Source organism: Microcaecilia unicolor, chromosome 11 (assembly GCF_901765095.1).
Source record: "Microcaecilia unicolor chromosome 11, aMicUni1.1, whole genome shotgun sequence".
Lineage (NCBI taxonomy): Eukaryota > Metazoa > Chordata > Amphibia > Gymnophiona > Siphonopidae > Microcaecilia > Microcaecilia unicolor.
In genome coordinates this window covers 167,953,605-167,973,407 of record NC_044041.1, presented here as the reverse complement: position 1 = coordinate 167,973,407, position 19,803 = coordinate 167,953,605, and the positions used below count along the sequence as shown (strand labels likewise).

General features: G+C 44.5%; 1 protein-coding gene across 1 annotated transcript in view; it reads left to right on the top strand.

Moving 5' to 3' along the window:
- Positions 1–19,803, top strand: part of SPTBN4 (spectrin beta, non-erythrocytic 4) — a 373,692-nt gene that overhangs the window by 128,957 nt on the left and 224,932 nt on the right. Inside the window, 6 exon segments of the mRNA XM_030219988.1 lie at positions 3,917–3,997; positions 5,252–5,367; positions 6,816–6,928; positions 8,119–8,306; positions 11,267–11,384; positions 18,749–18,907. Of these exon segments, the coding sequence (XP_030075848.1) occupies positions 3,917–3,997; positions 5,252–5,367; positions 6,816–6,928; positions 8,119–8,306; positions 11,267–11,384; positions 18,749–18,907 (775 nt within the window).

The following is a 19,803-nucleotide window of genomic DNA, read 5'->3' as shown; positions in this document are numbered from 1 at the left end:
AAACAGAGAAAAATGTAGGCAGATAAAGACCACATGGCCTATCCAGTCATGCCATCTACTCTCCCTGTCATTCCCTTAAGAGATCCTATATACTTGACCCAAGCTCTCTTGAATTCAGATACTGTTTTTGTCTCCACCACTTCCACTGGGAGGCCGTTCCACAAATTCACCACCCTTTCTGTGAAGAAGTATTTCCTTAGGTTACTTCCGAGTCTATCCCTTTCACCTTCATCCTATGCAGTAGCGTACCAAGGGCAGGGCGGTGGGGGCGGTCTGCCCCGGGTGTCAACAGGTGGGGGAGGGGTGCTCCGCTGGCGCCATAGTCCCCACCTGCCTACCAGCTCCGTCGACAGACGACCCTCTTCTACCACCCGGTACCCAGCCTTTAAAAAAAAGAATCTGTGAAGCGGCGGCCCAGTGCAGCGCCTCGTGTCTGCTCTGCATGTAAAAGAAGCAAATCGCCTCGTTGCATTGGCCCTTCCCTCACTGCCTCGCGTCTGCTCTGCATGTAAAAGAAGCAAATCGCCTCGTCGCATCGGCCCTTCCCTCACTGTGACCCACCCTCTGATGTAACTTCCTATTTCTGCGAGTGCGGGACACTGTGAGGGAAGGGCCGACGTGACGAGGCGATTTGCTTCTTTTACATGCAGAGCACACATGAGGTGCTGCGCTGGGCCACCGTTTCACAGATTTTTTTTTTAAAGGCTGTGTTCCGGGTGGCAGGAGAAGAGGGTCGTCTGTTGACGGAGCTGGTAGGCAGGTGGGGACTGGGTTGGGGAGGGGGGGCTCAGATGGGAGAAGGGGACTGGGTCTGGGGGGGACTCAGATGGGAGAAGGGGACTGGGTCTGGGAGGGGGGGGGGGCTCAGATGGGAGAAGGGGCCTGGAGCTGGAACTGGGGTCTGAGAAGGGGGCAGGAGGGAGAATGGGGCCATGCCTGGGGCAGGTGGGAGAATGGGTATGGGGCTGAAAAGGGGGGCCCTAATGCAAGGCATGTGGATGAAGGGGACTGGAATTGGGGGCTGAAAAGGAGGGTTGGTGGGAAAAGGGGGCTAGTACTGGAACGGGGGGCTTAAAGGGGCAGGGGCTGAAACTGGGGACTGGGGGCTGAAAATGGGACAGGGAGAAGTGGCTGGAGCTGAAGCTCGGGACTGGTGGGAGAAAAGTGCTGGGATTTATACGGGACTGGGGGCTGAAAAGGGGACAGGGAGAAGTGGCTGGGGGCTGAAGCTTGGGACTGGTGGGAGAAAAGGGATGGGGCTGAAACTGAGGACTGGTGGGATAGTGGGGCTGAAAAGTTGGGGGCAGGTGGGAGATGTGGGCTGGGGCTGGAACTAGGGGCAGGTGGGATAATGGGGCTGGAACTGGGGGCTGAAAAGAGGGGACAGAGAGAGAGGGGACAGATCCTGGGTGGAAGGGGAGCGAGAGGGAGGGCAGACCCTGGATGGAAGGGGGAATGAGAGGGAGGACAGATCCTGAATGGATGGGAGAGGGAGAGCAAATGGTGGATTGAAGGGGCAGAGAGAAAGGGCGGACAGTGGATGGAAGGGGGAGAGAGAGAGGGCAGACAGGCAGATGGTGGATGGAAGGGGCAGAGATAGAGGGCAGATTTGGATGGAAGGGAGAGAGAGGGCTGACAGTGGATGGAGGGGACAGCAGAGGGCAGACACTGGATGGCAGAGAGAGAGCGAAGACAGATGCTGGATGGAAGGAAGACAGTGTAAAGAAGATGAGGAAAGCAGAAACCAGAGACAACAAACTGTAAATAAAATATATATTTTTATTTTTTTGCTGTATGATAAAGTAGTATTGTAGATGTGTTAATAAATGTTTATATTTAGAACATGTAAATAAGGTAATCTTTTTATTGGACTAATTTTAATATATTTTGAGGTAATTAATAGAAATAAAACATGGAAAAGAAAATAAGATGATACCTTTTTTATTAGGCATAACTTAATACATTTCTTGATTGGCTTTCGAAGGTTGCCCTTCTTCGTCAGATCAGAAATAAGCAAATGTTGGTAGATGACAGTATATATGAGTGAAACATCAAAGCATTTCACTCATATATACTGTCATCTACCAACATTTGCTTATTTCCGATCTGACGAAGAAGGGCAACCTTCGAAAGCTAGTCAAGAAATGTATTAAGTTATGCCCAATAAAAAAGGTATCATCTTATTTTCTTTTCCATTTTTTATTTTGTTGTATTTCTATTGATTACCTTTAAAAGTGGAATAACACGGCTACCACACCTCTCTATTCAATACATTTTGACTAATTTTCGGAGAACAAAACCCCCTTACTCAGGTCAGGATAGGATACTGTAACAGCACTATACTGTATCGACCTGAGGAAGGAAGTTTTGGCCTCTGAAAGCTAAATGTATTAGTCCAATAAAATATTATTTGTTTTATTTCTATTTGTTAATTTGTAAAGTGGTGATTGGTATTTGTTAGTTTTTTCAAATTTACATCTGCTGTCTTTATATTTTGCACAGTACTAGGGGACATTTTCTGTTTCTGTGGTGTTGAATTGTATGCAGAATCTGGCATCTTGGGGGTTCAGTTTAATTTTTGTCTAAATAGAAAGTTTATGATTACTTATTCTGTAGTGGATTAGGGGGTATCTGTGTTTGTGAAAAAGACATGGCTTTCAGTTGGCATTGACTATGCAGGATCGACGATCTGTACTATTCTGTCTGGTTTTGTTTTACAATAGGTGAATTGATGTTCTAGTGCTCACTTTAGTGTTTAAGATGCTTTCCTTTTCCTTGTGTGACTCGTAGAAATGACTGCTTATGGTATGGTAGAATTTGCTCTATAGGTCCTGAGTGTTTTGTATTCTTGGTATGCCTAGTACTGGATTTTGGAGGGGAGTGTTAAAAAATGACCAGCCCCGGGTATCAAGCACCCTAGGTATGCCACTGATCCTATGCCCTCTCATTCCAGAGCTTCCTTTCAATTGAAAGAGACTCGCCTCCTGTACATTTATGCTGCATGGGTATTTAAATGTCTCTATCATATCTCCTCTCCCCCACCTTTCTTCTAAAGTTTACATATTGAGATCTTTAAGTCTGTCCCCATACCCTTTATGCCGAAGACCACTGACTATTTTAGTAGCCGCCCTTTGGACCAACTCCATCCTGTTTTATATCTTTTTGAAGGATGAGGTCTCCAGTATTGTACATAATACTCTAAAGAGGTCTCACCAGAGTCTTATACAGGGACAACATCACCTTCTTTTTCCTACTGAAAATGTCTGTGGATATTTTGTACCCACAGGGCAGAATTTAGTAAATAGTGCCCAAAGTTAGGCGCCTGGAAGATCCTGGCTAAGTATTTTGTAAAAGTTGCTTTGCGCAGAGTGCCCTTTGCTGAATACTAGCTTAGTGTGGGTTTTGCACTTAACTTTGGGCGTAACACGCTTGCTGAAACCTGGTATAATTGCTGGTGCGCAACTAATGACAGTTGGACATGTAAATGATTAAATTCTGGGAACGCCCCTGACCCGCCCATAACCCTCCTATGGCCACATCCCCCTTTTCAGAGGCACACTATGAAATTTTGCAGCACTGTCATAGAATTGGGCGTGGAGCAGATCTGCGTGCAATAAGTGCCTGTTAACTGCACTTATTGATTGTTAATGCCTAATTAATTAGCTCCATGCCCAACTTTGAGTGCCATATATAGAATTCACTAGACAGTGATTTTCAAAGTAAAAGTAAGCGTATCCTTTCACTTTGAAAATTGACTGAAGAAAATGGTTAAAATGCATCCCAGGTCCTTGCAGCAATGCGGCAGTGTGACAATTGCCCCATAAGAGCTGTTTCACTCATTCAGAAGTGGTTTCACAGGCAGGGAAAGTACTAACCTTGCTAGCTGTCTGTTGATGTCTGTTTTTCCTCTCCTCAGATACCCCGAGGTGAACATTCAGAATTTCAGTGCCAGCTGGCGAGATGGACTTGCCTTCAATGCTTTGATCCACAAACACAGGTAAAATGATTCTTCTCCATGGCCCTGGCTAGATTCTGCAGGCATAAATTTGGGTTGAGACAGATCTAAAACCAACAGGAAGGGCCAAGGCCGCTGAGAGACAGAGCCAGGCCTGTGGCAGGGCTGCTGCAGCAGCGGCCCCCCCCCCCCCCCAACACACATACACTCAGGCCACAGCCACCACCGCTGCCCCCCGCCCCCTTACCTTCCTGCATCTGTTCCTCCCTCAGTCTGTAACTCTCCCACTCCTGTGTGCTGGGACCCGTGTGATCGCGTTAATGCAGTCACCCGGGTCCCGAACACAGGAGCATGAGAGAGACAGACTAAGGGAGCAGAACCTTCTACCTGCCTCCGAAAGCCTTGCCGACACCAGGTCCCCCTTGGAGGCTGGGCCTGGGGAATCTTGCCCCCCATCTCTGCTGCCCTGAGAACGGCACAGCTGGAGCTGTTGTGATGATTTCTTCATAATTTGCTTTAAAAATATTGATATATTCTCACTTGATAAATTCAGGACAGCTTTTGAACTAGAAGAAAACATTAGTAAATCCCAAGCTAAGAGAATCTGCTAGACTTTGCCTGTTAAATATCAAATGATATTAATGCTGCTGCATATAGGAGGGTGCAGAAGCATGATTTCAATCGTACCTCTCCACCTAGCAGTGGAAAGGGGACAAGGCTCAATGGCACCTAGATGAAATTGTAGTAAATAAAGCCCTCTCCTCAACAGCTGGAGCTATGGATAGTTTGGTCATGGTGAAACTGAGTTAACCCCACACAGCATTGAGAGTCTGTTTTTATAACAACTCCTTCAAGAAATCAACATTGCATTCTACATGTTTGTCTATGAATTTTAATTCTTTCTTCCACCTCCTCAGTGTTTTCATTGTCTCAATATAATTATATTCAAAGCATCTGAAATTAATACAGAGCAAGGCAATCAGCCACAGTTGCATTCACAATAAAAAAAAAAACTGTTGCTATCAGAGTGAAAGCTACGCCTAGTATGGCAGAATGTTGTAAAGTACAGTTGGCGGGACTTACAGTATTCCCCACTCCTCGTGAAAGATATCATTCTACCAATGTTCTGCTATGGGTAGGAAGGGGAAACCACTGCTTCCAGCCAATTATAAATTAAGCCCTACCAATATTTAGCAGCTCCTGACCTACTTATGCATGAATCAGCTCAGCTGCCCATGAGAAGGAAGCTAACACATCGTTTCTACTAGCATTCACTCTTTCGATTACCCTTTCCAGGCCTGATCTCCTGGATTTCAACAAGCTGACCAAATCCAATGCTACGTATAACCTTCAGCAGGCATTCAACACCGCAGAACAGCATCTGGGACTCACTAAGTTACTAGACCCTGAAGGTGATTTATGATCTTTGTTATGCTTAGTTATGCTTAGATTTTGTTGGGCAGTAATTAGATTATTTGTCTTACAGGTTCAGGGTATCACCTGCTGCATGAACTAAAATGTATCTTTTAAATTCCTCACCTTAGCTTTAGATCTGGGCTCTTTTGCACAGGAACCCTAAAATCCATTGTTTTTGTCTGTTCAGCACCATGGACAATGCTAAATGACTACATTTATTGTGAAGGGAAGGTGACTGTAATGAAACCAAAACAAAGCTTCTGACAACCAGCATACCAAAAAGTGCAATAAACAAGGTGATACTAAATGTTTTTTCCCCTGTGCTGCCCCCCATGGCCAGGATAGGACCTCCCTGGTGGTCCACCAGGGCGTTAGGGGCAGCAGTGAACCCCCCTTGCTTCTGCCCCTAGCGACAGCTTCTTCAAAATGGCTGCTGCGTCCTCTTGCGCCATCTTATGTCCAAAATTTACCCACTTAACTTATTTGGTCCTCAGCTGAATATTGCCGGTGCCTATATAAGCCCTGGCTCCTCCTCAGCGCTGCCCCCTGGCCTGCCCCTGACCGACCTACTTTTTGGGGGGCCAGTCAGTGGCAATATTCAGTGGCACTCCCCACTTTCATGCCACTGAATATCAGCGATTGGGTGGCAATAGGCGATTTGAGTGGGCAGGGGAATTTCCTGCCTGCTTAAATCGCTTTGAATATTGGCCCCTAGGGATTTTATTTTTTTTACTTCGGGAAAATTGGGTTGGGTGAGGGTAGTGAGAGGAGGACTACTAGATTATCAAGGAGATATTTTGAACTGTGAGTGGGGGGGTGGGGGTGGGGTTCGGGTTAGATCTTTGGGGAAGGGAGAGAGAGGGCCACTAGACCGTTAGGGATTGGAGGTTTGATTCAGGGAAGGAGGGAGAGGGCCAATGCAGATACCAGTGGGGTTTTTTTTTTAATATCGCCCTTCCTGTCAGTGCATGGGCCAATCACCTCTCATGCACGGAGAGGAAGGGTGACATGTAGCAATAAGCTGTGGATTACTGCTGTTTTTTTAGCAGGGCAGTAATTTGCATGCTCATTTCTTACAGCATGCCGTGCTATTTTACGATCGGTAATTTTGTGGTAAAGCCACAGCTTTACCCTGAGGCTTTCTGCATCACCCCCAGAACAGCCTTAGTGAATCAGGCTCCTTATCTCCTTCTGAGTCACTTTTAATCCTCTGCTCTGTCACTGACTCTGCAAACTTGAGAAAGTCACTTTATCTCTGTGTTCCTCCACCAGCCTAACACTTATTGGATGCCTACCTCTGATCCTATGTTCATATGTTGTCTCAGAACCCTCATTCTTGACTTTCTCTTCATCTTCCCTTTTGTATATCATTGTCTCTCACTTCTCTGTTTCTGGCATTTCGCCGACTCCCAACCCTCCCCCTTCCCATCTTCTTTCTACTCAGATGTAAACATGGAGAACCCAGATGAGAAATCCATCATTACATATGTGGTGTCCTTTTACCATTACTTCTCCAAAATGAAGGCCCTCGCTGTGGAAGGGAAGAGAATTGGGAAGGTACAAAAGCAAGTATTTATCATGTGATATTGTTGTATCTCAAGATACATCTCCTTTGTAAAGCACATTGAGTTTGGGTTTGACCAGCAGAGAGGTGTACCTGAAAGGCTTGAATTTACACTCTTCAGTTTTCTTTCTATTTGTCACAGTTTTTGTTCCCTTTCGTTGGAAAAAGTGGGGAGAGCATTCAGAGCATGACTCGTGGAATTCTTTCGAACCCTTCTGCATATGTGTTTTTGTGTGTGAATCTTGGGGCAACTGCAGGGGATAGGTTTTGTGGGTGGGAGCAGTTTGCAGATGGAGAGGCAGATGCGGGGGTTAGTTCTTTTCAGAGTGGAGACAATTTGCAAGGTAATGGAGCAGTTGTGGAGGGTATGTTTTGGTGATGGAACAGTTGAGGTGAGTAGTTTTTGGGATGGAGGCTGAAGTTGTAACTCCTTCCACAGAAATGCATTGGACCATTGAGAGGGGGGCATTTCTCTGGAACCTCTGTTCCAATTTGGCTCATGTTTGAACTCGTTGTGTATTTTTACTTTTTTTGGCCACATGCTAAGTTTCATTCCATTCTGTAAATTGTACTTACTACTACTTGACATTTCTAAAGTGCTACTAGGGTTACGCAGCGCTGTACAATTTAACATAGAAGGACAGTCCCTGCTCAAAGGAGCTTACAATCTAAAGGACAAATGTACAGTCAGTCAAATAGGGGCAGTCTAGATTTCCTGAAAGGTATAAAGGTTAGGTGCCGAAAGCAACATTGAAGAGGTGGGCTTTGAGCAAGGATTTGAAGATGGGCGTAAGGGCTCAGGAAGTTTATTCCAAGCATAGGGTGAGGCGAGGCAGAATGAGCGGAGCCTGGAGTTGGCGGTGGTGTACTTAGTTATTTTGTCCCCAGACAGACCAACAGTCATTTCTCAACCCCTTTGTATAATTCTTTCCAGCTTTCATTGGATGGAAAAGAATATAAATGTAAGAATAATCAGAAAATATAAGTTCCTGCCTGTAGTGGTGGTGCGCAAAGAAGAGGCTGGAGGAGCAGTTTAAAACCAGGAAACTGGATGATGTAACATAGAAGAGGCATTCTGAGAAGGGGATTGGTTTCTTTGCTTAAATTTAGGGTGCACAGTGGGACACCACATATATTTCTGTCTGCATTTGTATCTGTTTCTCTGTTTGTCCTTGTCCTCCAGGTCCTGGATCAGGCCATTGAGTTCAAGAGGGTCATTGAACGATACGAGTCTCTGGCCAGCGAGCTCCTTCAGTGGATTGAAAGAACCATCAGTATCATCAGTAATCAGAAGTTTGCCAATTCTTTGCCAGGGGTGCAGCAGCAGCTACAGGCCTTTACCACATACTGTACCATGGAAAAACCAGCCAAGTGCGTGGATCTTAACCACTGGATAATGGACAGTTTCCTTCTTTCCTCCAATCCTGCTTTTTTTCTGGGGGGTTACAAACTTTTTATTATTGTGACATCAGCCAGGCCCTTCAGGACCCTCATCGTACCTCTTCCACATCTTGAAACATACTGCTGGGTACAGGATGACTGAAACCAGGGATTTTGGTTTTGGCCGAAACCAAATCTGCAGCTGAAATTTGCCACTTGGTTTTGGCTGGAACTGAAGCCGAAACAAAAAACGTCACCCTGCCCCCCCTCCCCCCGCCAACGCTGCTTTTGCAAGCCTGTCCCCTCAGGCCAGCCGCCTTCCTGTCAGAAAACCCATCCCCTTGGCTGCCCACCCTGCCCTCCCCCATCTTGGTAATCTAGTGGCTGTCTCTAGCTCAGGTAGTCTAGTGGCATCTTCAAGGCAGGAGCAATCCCGAGTTGCTCCTGTCCCTGCCGGTTCGTGGCTACCATGGCTTCCCACTGCAGTCTCGTGAGTCTGCTATGGGAAGTCACGGCAGCCATTTTGACTACAGAGCTGGCAGAGGCAGAAATGACTTGGGATTGCTCCTGCCTCGAAGAGGTCACTACACCACCAGGACTTTTCGAAGGTGGGAAGGTGGAGTTGGTGGACGATCCAGGTGGACGGGCTTTCTGTGGCGGGGGTAGCGGCACAAAGTAATTGCGGGAGCAGCGGCGGGGAAATGCACTTGCATTTTTGGCTGAAACCAAAGCATGGCCGAATCCGGATTTTGGGCCAGTTTCAGCACCGAAGCCAAAACCAAAACTGAAATTTGGTCAGCCTCTACTGCTGACTTGGGGAGGGTGGGGAATCTCTTCTTTCACTTTCAGCAGTTACGTGGGGTTCTAGAAGGCTCTATTCATTGCTAGGGGATCTTGAGGAGGATCATTTTCACATTCCTCATTGAGTTTCTAGTCCTCTAGGTGCACTGCAAACTGATTTTCAAATGAAAATGTGCCTGGTGCATAAAATTTGGGTGTGTTTACACCCATGTACTTTGTAGATGCAAGCTATGACCTACACAAGACGCATAGAGATTTGAAATGAAACCATATAGACTTTCATTTCCCCAGCCAATCTCCATCTGCTTTTTGATGGAGGTGAATCTAGGTGCACTGTGAGGGTAGTTCTGTAAAGTAACTGCTACTATTTATGAGCCACTTATACATGGAAATGTTTAGAACACTAGTATATAAGCATGTTTGTGTGCATAGTCACATGTACACGTTGGATATGCACTTCAGTGTTATTTTATACACACATATTTCTGATAGCACATAGTTTGCAGGGCATGCACATGGATGGGGCACAAAGTTACGCACATAAATTATGGAATCCTGTAAGTTATGCGGGCATCTCCAGAACATAGGCATACACGCTTACATGAGATTTATGGCTGGCATAAGTGGTTATGCTTAAGCGTATATGTACATATATACCCTGTAAAGCTATTATTCTATAAAGGAAAGTAGATGCCAACCACAAACTCTGCCCTCTCCCTACCTGGCCCTCCCCAGGCCACCTTTGAAGCCCTGGTGGTCTAGCAGCCTCTTTGGGGCAAGAGCTATCCCAAGTTGCTCCTGCCCCCACTGGTTCTGTAGTAAAAATAGCTGCCATGATTTCTTACAGCAGCTTTGTAGCAGGCATTTTGAGTTTGAGACTAGCATGGGCAGGAGTGACTGGGGATTGCTTCTGTCCATGTTGGTTCCAGTCTCAAAATGCCTGCTCCAGCCTCCCATGGCACTCTCGTGATGCTTGTGAGAAAAGGAGTAGAGTAGGCTGGCTCTTTCAAAACAACAAGGGAGATGCATGTGTAATATTAAGTCTTTATTGAGACGTGGTCTTTGGAAGTATATTCTTTGACTCTTGGACTACGGCATTTGCTTTCTTTTGTGCTAGACCTTGGAAACATCGTTTTATTGCACCACAAGACTCCTGAGGCAGGCACACGGCAGTTGTGTCGAATTGCTTGGTGTTTCTCAATAAAGACTTAATATTACACATGCATCTCCCTTGCTGTTTTGAAAGAGCCAGTCTACCCTACTCCTTTTTTCACTTGATTGACTTTCGTAGGGATTGAGTGTTCCTCCACTTTTGTGGTTGTTCTTTTTTTACTCTTATGAGGCTGCCATGGGTAGCCATTATGACCGCAGAGCTGGCAGGGGCAGTAGCAACTCAGGATTACTCCAGCCCCAAAGAGGTCACTAGGCTACCAGAGCTTCGATCTCGAAGGTAGGCCTGGGGGAGAGCCTATGGGTGGGGGAGAGAGGATGGCACAGAGTGGTCACCGGCAAGTTTTAGTTTCAGCCGAAAATGCCCTTGCATTTTCTGCCCTAACCAAAGCTTGGTCAAATCTGGATTTCATGCCAGTTTCGGTGCTGCAGCCAAAACCAAAACCGAAATTCGATTGGCCTCCTCTTTGATTACTCTCTGTTGTAATATTGGTTGTAGCACATTGTCTTCACTGGCCTGCAGGCACATTTTTCTTTTTTGAAATTTGAGTGGTGGTCATACCATGGGTACATTAATGCCCATGGACATTAGTGCAGCAGAAGAAAATGAAATTAAATCCCTGCATGCTGCCAGCTACCACTGGGTCCACCCCTTTTTGGTGCAGGTAAAAGTACTCACAGAGGGAGAGAGCAGTTTTTAGCCTTCCTTACCCCCCCCCCCCCCCACATATTTTACCACATAACTTCTGAAATTGCCTGGAAATTGTCTTCCTTGTTGTAAAATTTTGTAAAATTAAAAGAAAAGGTTAGCACAATAGAGAAATGAAATATTAATTTATTTTGTACAATGTATTTTCTTTCATCTTCCCATTTTTTCAGTATTTAAGAAACTGAACATTTTATATGAGGGTTTGGTGTCTTTCCTAAGATGACTGATTTAAGTTTTCATTAATTAATTATTATTATTTTATTATTCATAGGTTTCAGGAAAAGGGAAATTTAGAAGTCTTGCTGTTTACTATCCAAAGTGACATGAGAGCAAAGAACCGAAAACCGTATGTCCCACATGAGGGCAACAGCATTTCCGTTATCAATAAGGTAAGAGGTGCAGCAGTTGGCCAAATATTTCTTTAAAATATCCCCAGAGCAGGAAAAGTTACTGCTTAGGTTATTTTATTTTGATTTAGCTTGCACCTTTTCATTGGTATCTCAAGGTGAATTATATTCAGGTACGGTAAGTATTTATTTCCTCATCTCTAGAAGACCTTATAAGGCTGTGGTTCTCAACCCAGTTCTTGGGACACACCTGGCCGGTCGGGTTTTCAGAATATCCACAATGAATGTACATGAGAGAGATCTGTATGTATAACCTCTATCGTATTCACATCTATCTTAGGCATATCATTATGGATATCCTGAAACCCTGACTGGGAGTATTGTGAGGATTGGGTCGAGAACCCCTGCTTTGAGGGCTAGATCTAATAGCATGTGTTAAATGCACGCTAATATAAGGTATGTTCTGACTAAAACAGGCCCCCATTGACAAAAAAGGGGCTTGCCTTAAATAGCATTATTGTGAATTAATGAGCATTACCATGTAGATGCATATTGATTAATTTAGCCCTGAGTTTGTGTCTGAGGTAACAGAGGTTTAGTGACTTGCTCAAGGTCACAAGGAGTGGCAGTGAAATTGAACCTTGGATATCCTGCTTCTCAGCCTGCTGCTCTAACCTCAAGGATATTTCTGTACTCCAGATTAGATTTTTGGGCTACCTGTATGTGGATACACCTCTCATATAAAGGCTAACCAAATTTCAGTTTCGGTTTCTGATTCGGCACTGAAACCAGACTAAAATCCAGGTTTGGGTTTTGGCCGAAAATGCCTGTGCACAGACAGGTGCTGGTTCCAATCACAAAATGGCTGCCAGGACCTCCCACAGCAGTCTTGGCAGCCATTGCATTGGAGCAGCGGCATGGGGCAGGAAAGAGTGGAGTTTGTTCCTGCCACTGAAAAGGCCACTAGACCACCAGGGCTTCCTAAGGTAGGCACAGGGAGGAACTATGTATGGTCTGGTGGGATGGGGGGGGGGATGGAAAGAGAGGGGTCTGCCACCAGGGGAGGTGAGCTCAGAAGGGAGCTTTTTTGGTCAGATATGGGGGAGCAGTTTTGTTTATGGTTTCCATTTCTGCTGAAACTGAATGACCAATTTTGTTCGCAGATTAGATCCTGAGTTCATTCTAGTTCTACTCTCATATCTGTTTAAATTTCTAGGGAATCTTTATATTCACACCCAGTTACGAAATGGGAACGTGAACAACAAAATTCAGGATGTTTTTTTTTTTTGGGTGAGGGTGGAGTTAGGTGTGCAGGAGTATTTAAGACTACAGGAACTCTCATTCTGTTATCTGGAAAGAAGTGCTTAAGAACATAAGCTACAAAGTGGATATGAAAGCTTACACAATGGTTCATTGAAAGAACGTAGAGGCAGATATTGAATGAGATACTGAGTGGTGAGCTTAATAGCTTAACCTTATCCAGATATTCAGCTGTAGCTAACTGCTTAAAGTTGCTACTGAATTTCTAGTTAAATGTAACTATACTTAGGAGGACTACTTTAGTCAAATATCATGCTTACTGTATCAAAACTCCAGCTCAGGCATAACCTTACTTTGCCCCTTCTTTATCTATCGAAATCGGTGCACAATGGTTTTGTGCGGATATATTTTAACTGGATAGAAAAGGGGGGGTGTTAACTGATTAAGACTATCTGAATAATGTGAATCATCTAAGTATCAAACTCACATTGTAACATTAAGACTATGTGAATAATGTGAATCATCTAAGTATCAAACTTACATAGTAACATAGTAAATGGCGACAGATAAATATCTGCCCAACAGTCACACTCATTATCGAGTCATGATTAAACCAACAATAAACGTGATATAAAATACTTGATCATTGTCTCTTTTTGGCATTTCTGGAACATAGACCGTAGAAGTCCGTCCAACCCTGTCCTTTGGTTCCAGTTACTGAAGTTGCTGTTGAAGCCCACTCCAACCTATCCAAATCTGTCTTGTCATTTGCGGAACACAGACCGTAAAAATCTGCTCGGCACTGTCCTCACGTTCCAAATTACTTTAGTTTTCGTCGAAGCCCTCTGCAGCCCATTCTAAACCGGATTGTCATATGTGGGACCCAGACCGTACAATTCTGCCTTGCACTGGCCTTAGTTCTTCACAGCTGGAGTCATCACTAAGCGCCACACGATTTACAAACACACATGCAACCATTTAAGTTTTGTTTTTTATGCCATTCATTTTCTGTGTTCGTCCAACGCCTTCATGAATTCCGTCACCATTTTTTTTTCTCCACCATCTCCCTCAGGAGGGCATTCCAGGCATCAATCACCCTCTCTGTGAAAAAGAATTTCCTGACTTTACCTCTAAGTCTGCCACCCCACAACTTCAATTCATGTCCTCTAGTTTTACAATTTTCCCTTCTCTGGAAAATATGGGTTTCTATATTAATACCTTTCAAGTATTTAAATGTCTGTATCATATTTCCTCTGTCCTTCCCCTCGAGCTCTAGGATATTGTTACTCTTATTGGGGGTAATTTAGAAAGTCATTTTTGCATGTATATGTCTCTTTTAAAAGTACATGCATTTGATGTAAGCATGTTCTGAGATGGAGTTTGGACAGAGTACGGGCGGAGGTGTGATTTACGTGCATATTTTATACTTGTACAGTTACACCTGCTCCCAAGCCACAGGTGTGTTTTACCCATTTATCTCTGTAGTATTTTATAAAGACATGTGAAGGCCTATTTTACGTAGAACGTGGAGATTGGAATAGAGACGTCCAGTTCTGGGACATGCTCAGTTCCAGATGCATTTTTGAAAAGGCTGTGCCGATGCAGAGGCTTGTCTAAAATACCTGCAGTAGTGCATATGTGTGTTTGGCTGCATGTTTAGCGGTAAGCAATCATTTTACAGAGATAAACGTTGAAAACATGAACGGCATGAACTTGGCAGTTTCCACATGGAAGTGGTGATTTCAATAGTTCTACCTCCAGTCCCTTTGACCCCCCCCCCCCCCCCCGACACAGGTTCAGTGAGGGCTTGAGATCTGGTGGGTCTCCAGCCCCCCTAACCCCCACCAGCATTCGTAAGAAGTCCCTGGTGGCCCAGTGGGCGACCGATGACCCCCCCCACCTCCCGACAGGGGGCTGGAGGTCCAGCGGACCTCTAGTTCCCCCGACGCCTCTCCTCCCGACACAGGTTCGGGGGGGGGGGGCTGGAGATCCGGTGGGGTCTCCAGCCCCCCTACCCCCCCCCCCCCCAGCATTGGTAAGAGGTCTCTTGTGGCCCAGTGGACCACGGTCAATCCCCCATTCCCTACCTTAGGTTGGTGGTCTCCCTCCTCTTCCTTCAGCGCTGCAGGAAGAGGAGGGAGGCTACCTCCCTCCTCCAACCTAAGGTATGGGGGTGGGGGGATTGACAACGGCCCACTGGGCACCAGGGACCTCTTACCATTGCTGGGCGGGGGTTGAGGTTGGAGATCCACCAGATCTCCAGCCCCCTCTGAATCTGTGTCGGGGGGGGAGGGTTGGAGGGACTGGAGGTCTGCTGGACCTCCAGCTCCCTGTCGCTGGTGGGGAGGTCGTCGGGTTGACAGTTCCTGGGGAGGGGGGATCATCGGTCGGTTCCTGCGGGGGGTTGCTGCATTGGAGGAAATGGGGGCCTGCTAGCATGCAAATGCATGCTGGACGGGACTCATCATTCTTCCTCAATGGTCTGGAAACCCTAATGCCTGCTCTGAGCTGGTGTAGGGTTTGCCGCGGCCAGCGAGCCAATCTTGGTGTGCTGATCATTGGGGATGAATAGGTTTAGCATGCATTTGCATGCCACTTGTGCTAAGAGCCCTGTTTTGCATGCATTTGCATGTTAGTTGCGTTCAGAACCCGCAAACACGTTTCATGGGGCAGTAGCAAACGCAGGCGCTAGTATTGCGCTAACAGCCTCTAGTGCCTATGTTTGCTTCTGATCATCAGCTCATAAGACAGGCAGGTGCCATGCTGGATTTTTATTTCAAATTCTGTGCTACTACTTTGGGCAACAGTGAGAAAGGCAAGGGCAGACCAGGAGGTAAGAGGAGGGGGATTCAAGGAGTGGATCTGGCTGACAGTTGGGAGGATGGGCACAACCCTCTCTCCCCCTTTCCCCATGTCTATAGACACTTAAAATTTAATTACAGCACTGTTTGGAGACTCATGACCTGTAGCTGTAGAAGATCCTTTCCACTGGAAGAGGCTGGTTTGTTTTGCTGGATATACACTTTGGAGTATTTGAATTTCTTTGCCGTATGTGACCGTCTCTGGGAAAAGGTGACTAAAGCAGTGGATCCAAAATGTTGAAAATGACCAATTTTTCATGCCATGAGTCAATAAGCAGTCTTAAAAAGTTACATGTTGGAACTTCTGTAACTTTTTTTTAATTTTTTCACATAAAATTATGGGATTTGGACTGTTGTATTACAATTTGTTCGCTCTATCAGAATTCATTAAAACTTCATTTTTAGTTTCTGGTGACTTTAGTCACCTTTTCTCAGAGATGGTCACAATTATCCCTTCTCTTTCCTCTGCTATAGACTGTAAATATTTGGATCTTTAAATAACATCTCATAGAGATTTTGAAGCAGACCCTACACATTTTGATAGCTGTTCTCTGGACTGCTTCTGCTTTGTATTGTTTTGGAGGTAAAGCCTTTAGAATTGAATTCAGTAATCTAGATGAAGTCTCACTGATGACCTGCACATACAGACACAATACTTCTGTTCTTCTGTTGATCATGGCTCTGCCTATGTGCTGTAGCATTTCACTGGAAGTAACTGTCACCTTGTACTATTTCAGTACCCTGAGATCATCAGATGTGATCACTCTGAGGTGTCTTTCCTTTTTGGTAGACAAATATCTTTTCACCAGAAAAAAAGGAGCAAGGAAACAAAAAATGAGGAATTAAAAGCTGAGTGATGATTAAAATCCTGTTTATTTTTCAACTTGCTATAGGTGTATAATCAAAGGACTTGAAATGGCCGTGTTTCGGCAAGCGTGCCTTCATCAGAAGCCCTTAACATACACAGTACACAATGGGGCTCGTTTTCGAAACAGAAAAACATCTAAAACATGGCATAAAGCAGTATTTGGACTTTTTTCTCATAAAAGTGTTCACATCGGTATTTTCGAAACCTGTATTTCAGATGTTTTTCTGTGCTGTTCTGTAGTGCGTCCAAATCTCAAGGGGGTGTGTCAGTGGTGTGTTAAGGGAGGGATTTGGGTGTTCCTAAGACTTGGATGTTTTTCAGCCATAATGGAACAAAACAAAAATGTCCAGGACTAAAACTAAGGCGTTTTGAGTTTGACCTGTTTTTAGAATGAATAAGGCACAGAAAGGTGCCCCAAATGACCAGATGACCACTGGAGGGAATCAACAGTGACCTCCCAATACCCTCTCAGTGCTCACTGATACCCTCCCACCCCCCAAAAAATGTGAATAAAAATATGACTTACCAGTCTGTTTGACAGCCTCAGATGTTAAAGTTGGGTCTATTAGAGAATCATGCAGGTCCCTGGAGTAGTGTAGTGGTCGGTACAGTGCACTATGGAGTGGGGGACTCGGGTCCCTATCTCCCTCTACCTCTCACACTTGTGGTGGAAACTGTGACCCCTCTCAAACTCTTCAAAACCCTACTGTACCCACATATAGGTGCCCCCTTCACCCATAAGGGCTATTGTAGTGGTGTACAGTGTGGGACAGTATGTTTTGGGTGGGTTTTGGAGGGCTCAGGGAACAAGATAAGGATTCAAAGGTGAGATGTGCACCTGGGAGAATTTTTATGAAGTGCACAGAAGTGCCCCATTGCTCTCCTGGGATGTTTGGGGGATGAGTCTACTAAAAATGCTGGCTCCTTCTACATCCCAATGGCATGAATATCTACATTTTGCACTTATTCGTTTTTGGGTTTTTTTCGAAAATGGACCAAAAAAACAAAACATCCAAAACACAAAATCTTGTTCGAAACAGTATTTTTGAAAAAAAAAGATAGCTGTTTTTCTCTTTTGAAAATGACCTTCTTTCCTATTCGAATTTTGGACGTTTTGTGCAAAGCGTCTAAAGTTGGTCTTGGACGTCATATCAAAAATGCCCCTCCACATGTAGCAGTCACAAAGTAGGCAAATGTAAATCACATCAACCCGAACTGTATGCTGCCAGTCAGTTTGTTCGCCTGTGTTTGCTCTGTATAGTTCGGGTTGATGCGACTGCTGCATATTGTGTTCTTTAGGAAACAAAGGGGCAGACGATCTGCAAGCTCCAAGATGGAAAATATACAAAGCAGATCGTTGATGGATAAAAATGATTTTAATAATAAATTAGAATATGCATACAATAGCCCGACACAGGCCGTGTTTCGCCCTACTGGGCTGCTTCAGGGGCTCTTCAATGTTTCTCCACTACCAAAGGGGGAGTAAAATGATAAAAGCAACTGTGATATAATATACAGTTGATATCTTGAAAAAACGGCTCTCTCAGAGATGTTGAAACCAATGATCAATAGCATACAATCAATCAGACAGTCACTTATCGCCCAGAAAAAACGCGTCTGATTGATTGTGTGCTATTGATCATTGGTTTCAACATCTCTGAGAGAGCCGTTTTTTCAAGATATCAACTGTATATTATATCACAGTTGCTTTTATCATTTTACTCCCCCTTTGGTAGTGGAGAAACATTGAAGAGCCCCTGAAGCAGCCCAGTAGGGCGAAACACGGCCTGTGTCGGGCTATTGTATGCATATTCTAATTTATTATTAAAATCATTTATATCCATCAACGATCTATTGTGTACTATATACATTAAGGGCTCCTGACGAAGGCATGCTTACCGAAACATGGCCGTGTCCTTTGATTGTACACCTATAGCAAGTTGAAAAATAAACAGGTTTTCTATCATCACTCAGCTTTGGTTTCCTCATTTTTTGTTTCCTCACTCCTTTTTTTCTGGTGTTTGCATGTTTGTGAGAACTGGAGTTTCTCCTTCTTTTGCTTTTTTTAAAGATATCTTTTCCCCATAATCTATTTTTCCCTTGGATTTCTGCACTCCAGATACATGACTTTGCACTTTTTTTTTTACATTGTTTTTATTTGAGGTTTCTGCTGGGGTCTTCTGCCACAAGAAACTGCAGTTTCATATGATCTGATTTTTCTTATCATCTTAAAAGCAGAAATCAATATGACTGAATCTTAGATAAATGTATCTGAATATTTATCCCAGAACATGATACAGAGAATAATCAGAATCTTAGGGATGAAAGGTCATAAGCTGTGGTGCATCTGCCATTTTCTGGGTGTTGGTGGGGTAGAAAGCATGTGACTTATAATTCCTGCTGTATTTCTGTCTCAGGCCTGGGAGAGGCTGGAGAAGGCAGAGCATGAGCGGGAGGTGGCACTGCGGGAAGAGCTGATCCGCCAAGAGAAACTGGAACTGTTAGCTCAGCGTTTCGACCACAAGGCAGCAATGAGGGAGGCATGGTTGAGTGAAAACCAAAAACTAGTGTCTCAGGTAAGTGAGACTTTTCAGCTCTCCCCACATAAGAAAAGTGAACAGGCATATAGGGGAGGGAGAAGGCAGTAGCAAATATAATATATTATCATCCGTCATCTGTGGTTTAATACAATTGATGTATTGCCTTTCAACAATAGCATCAAAGTAATTTACAAGTCAATAAAAAACAAGGATGGGAAATAGAATATTACTAAAATACAATAACTCAGTCAAAACATATGAACAATAAATTAAGACCTGAAGGGAGGTTACAATATGTTTCCAAAGAGAGGGAAACAGAAGAGATACATGCATATTTCCCAAAATAAAGCTAGACAAAGATGGTCCCCCACTCAGCTCAGGCCACAGTCTCCCTCTCTATTCGATTTTAACTTTAAAGTTGGAAAAAAACATGTTTCAAAAATGTCTTAAAAGTTAATCAGATATCCATCAAGGCATCCATTTATCAGTAGTCATTTACCACCATCGTCATCAGACATCCAGCGATCATGGCTCATCATTCATTGCCAATTACTATCATCATCATTCACCACAATCATGCATTAGTCATCATGTGTCAGTCATTATTATCCACCATTATTTTATTTTTATTTATTTATTTATTTATACCCCGCGCTTTCCCACTCATGGCAGGCTCAATGCGGCTTACATGGGGCAATGAAGGGTTAAGTGACTTGCCCAGAGTCACAAGGAGCTGCCTGTGCCGGGAATCGAACTCAGTTCCTTAGTTCCCCAGGACCAAAGTTCACCACCCTAACCACTAGGCCACTCCTCCACTCATTAGTCATCAATTATTGGTAATCTGTCACCATCATCATAATCCATTTATCCATTGATCCTCAATCAATAATCATTAGTCATGATTCACTATCATCATTTTTCATGGCCACTAT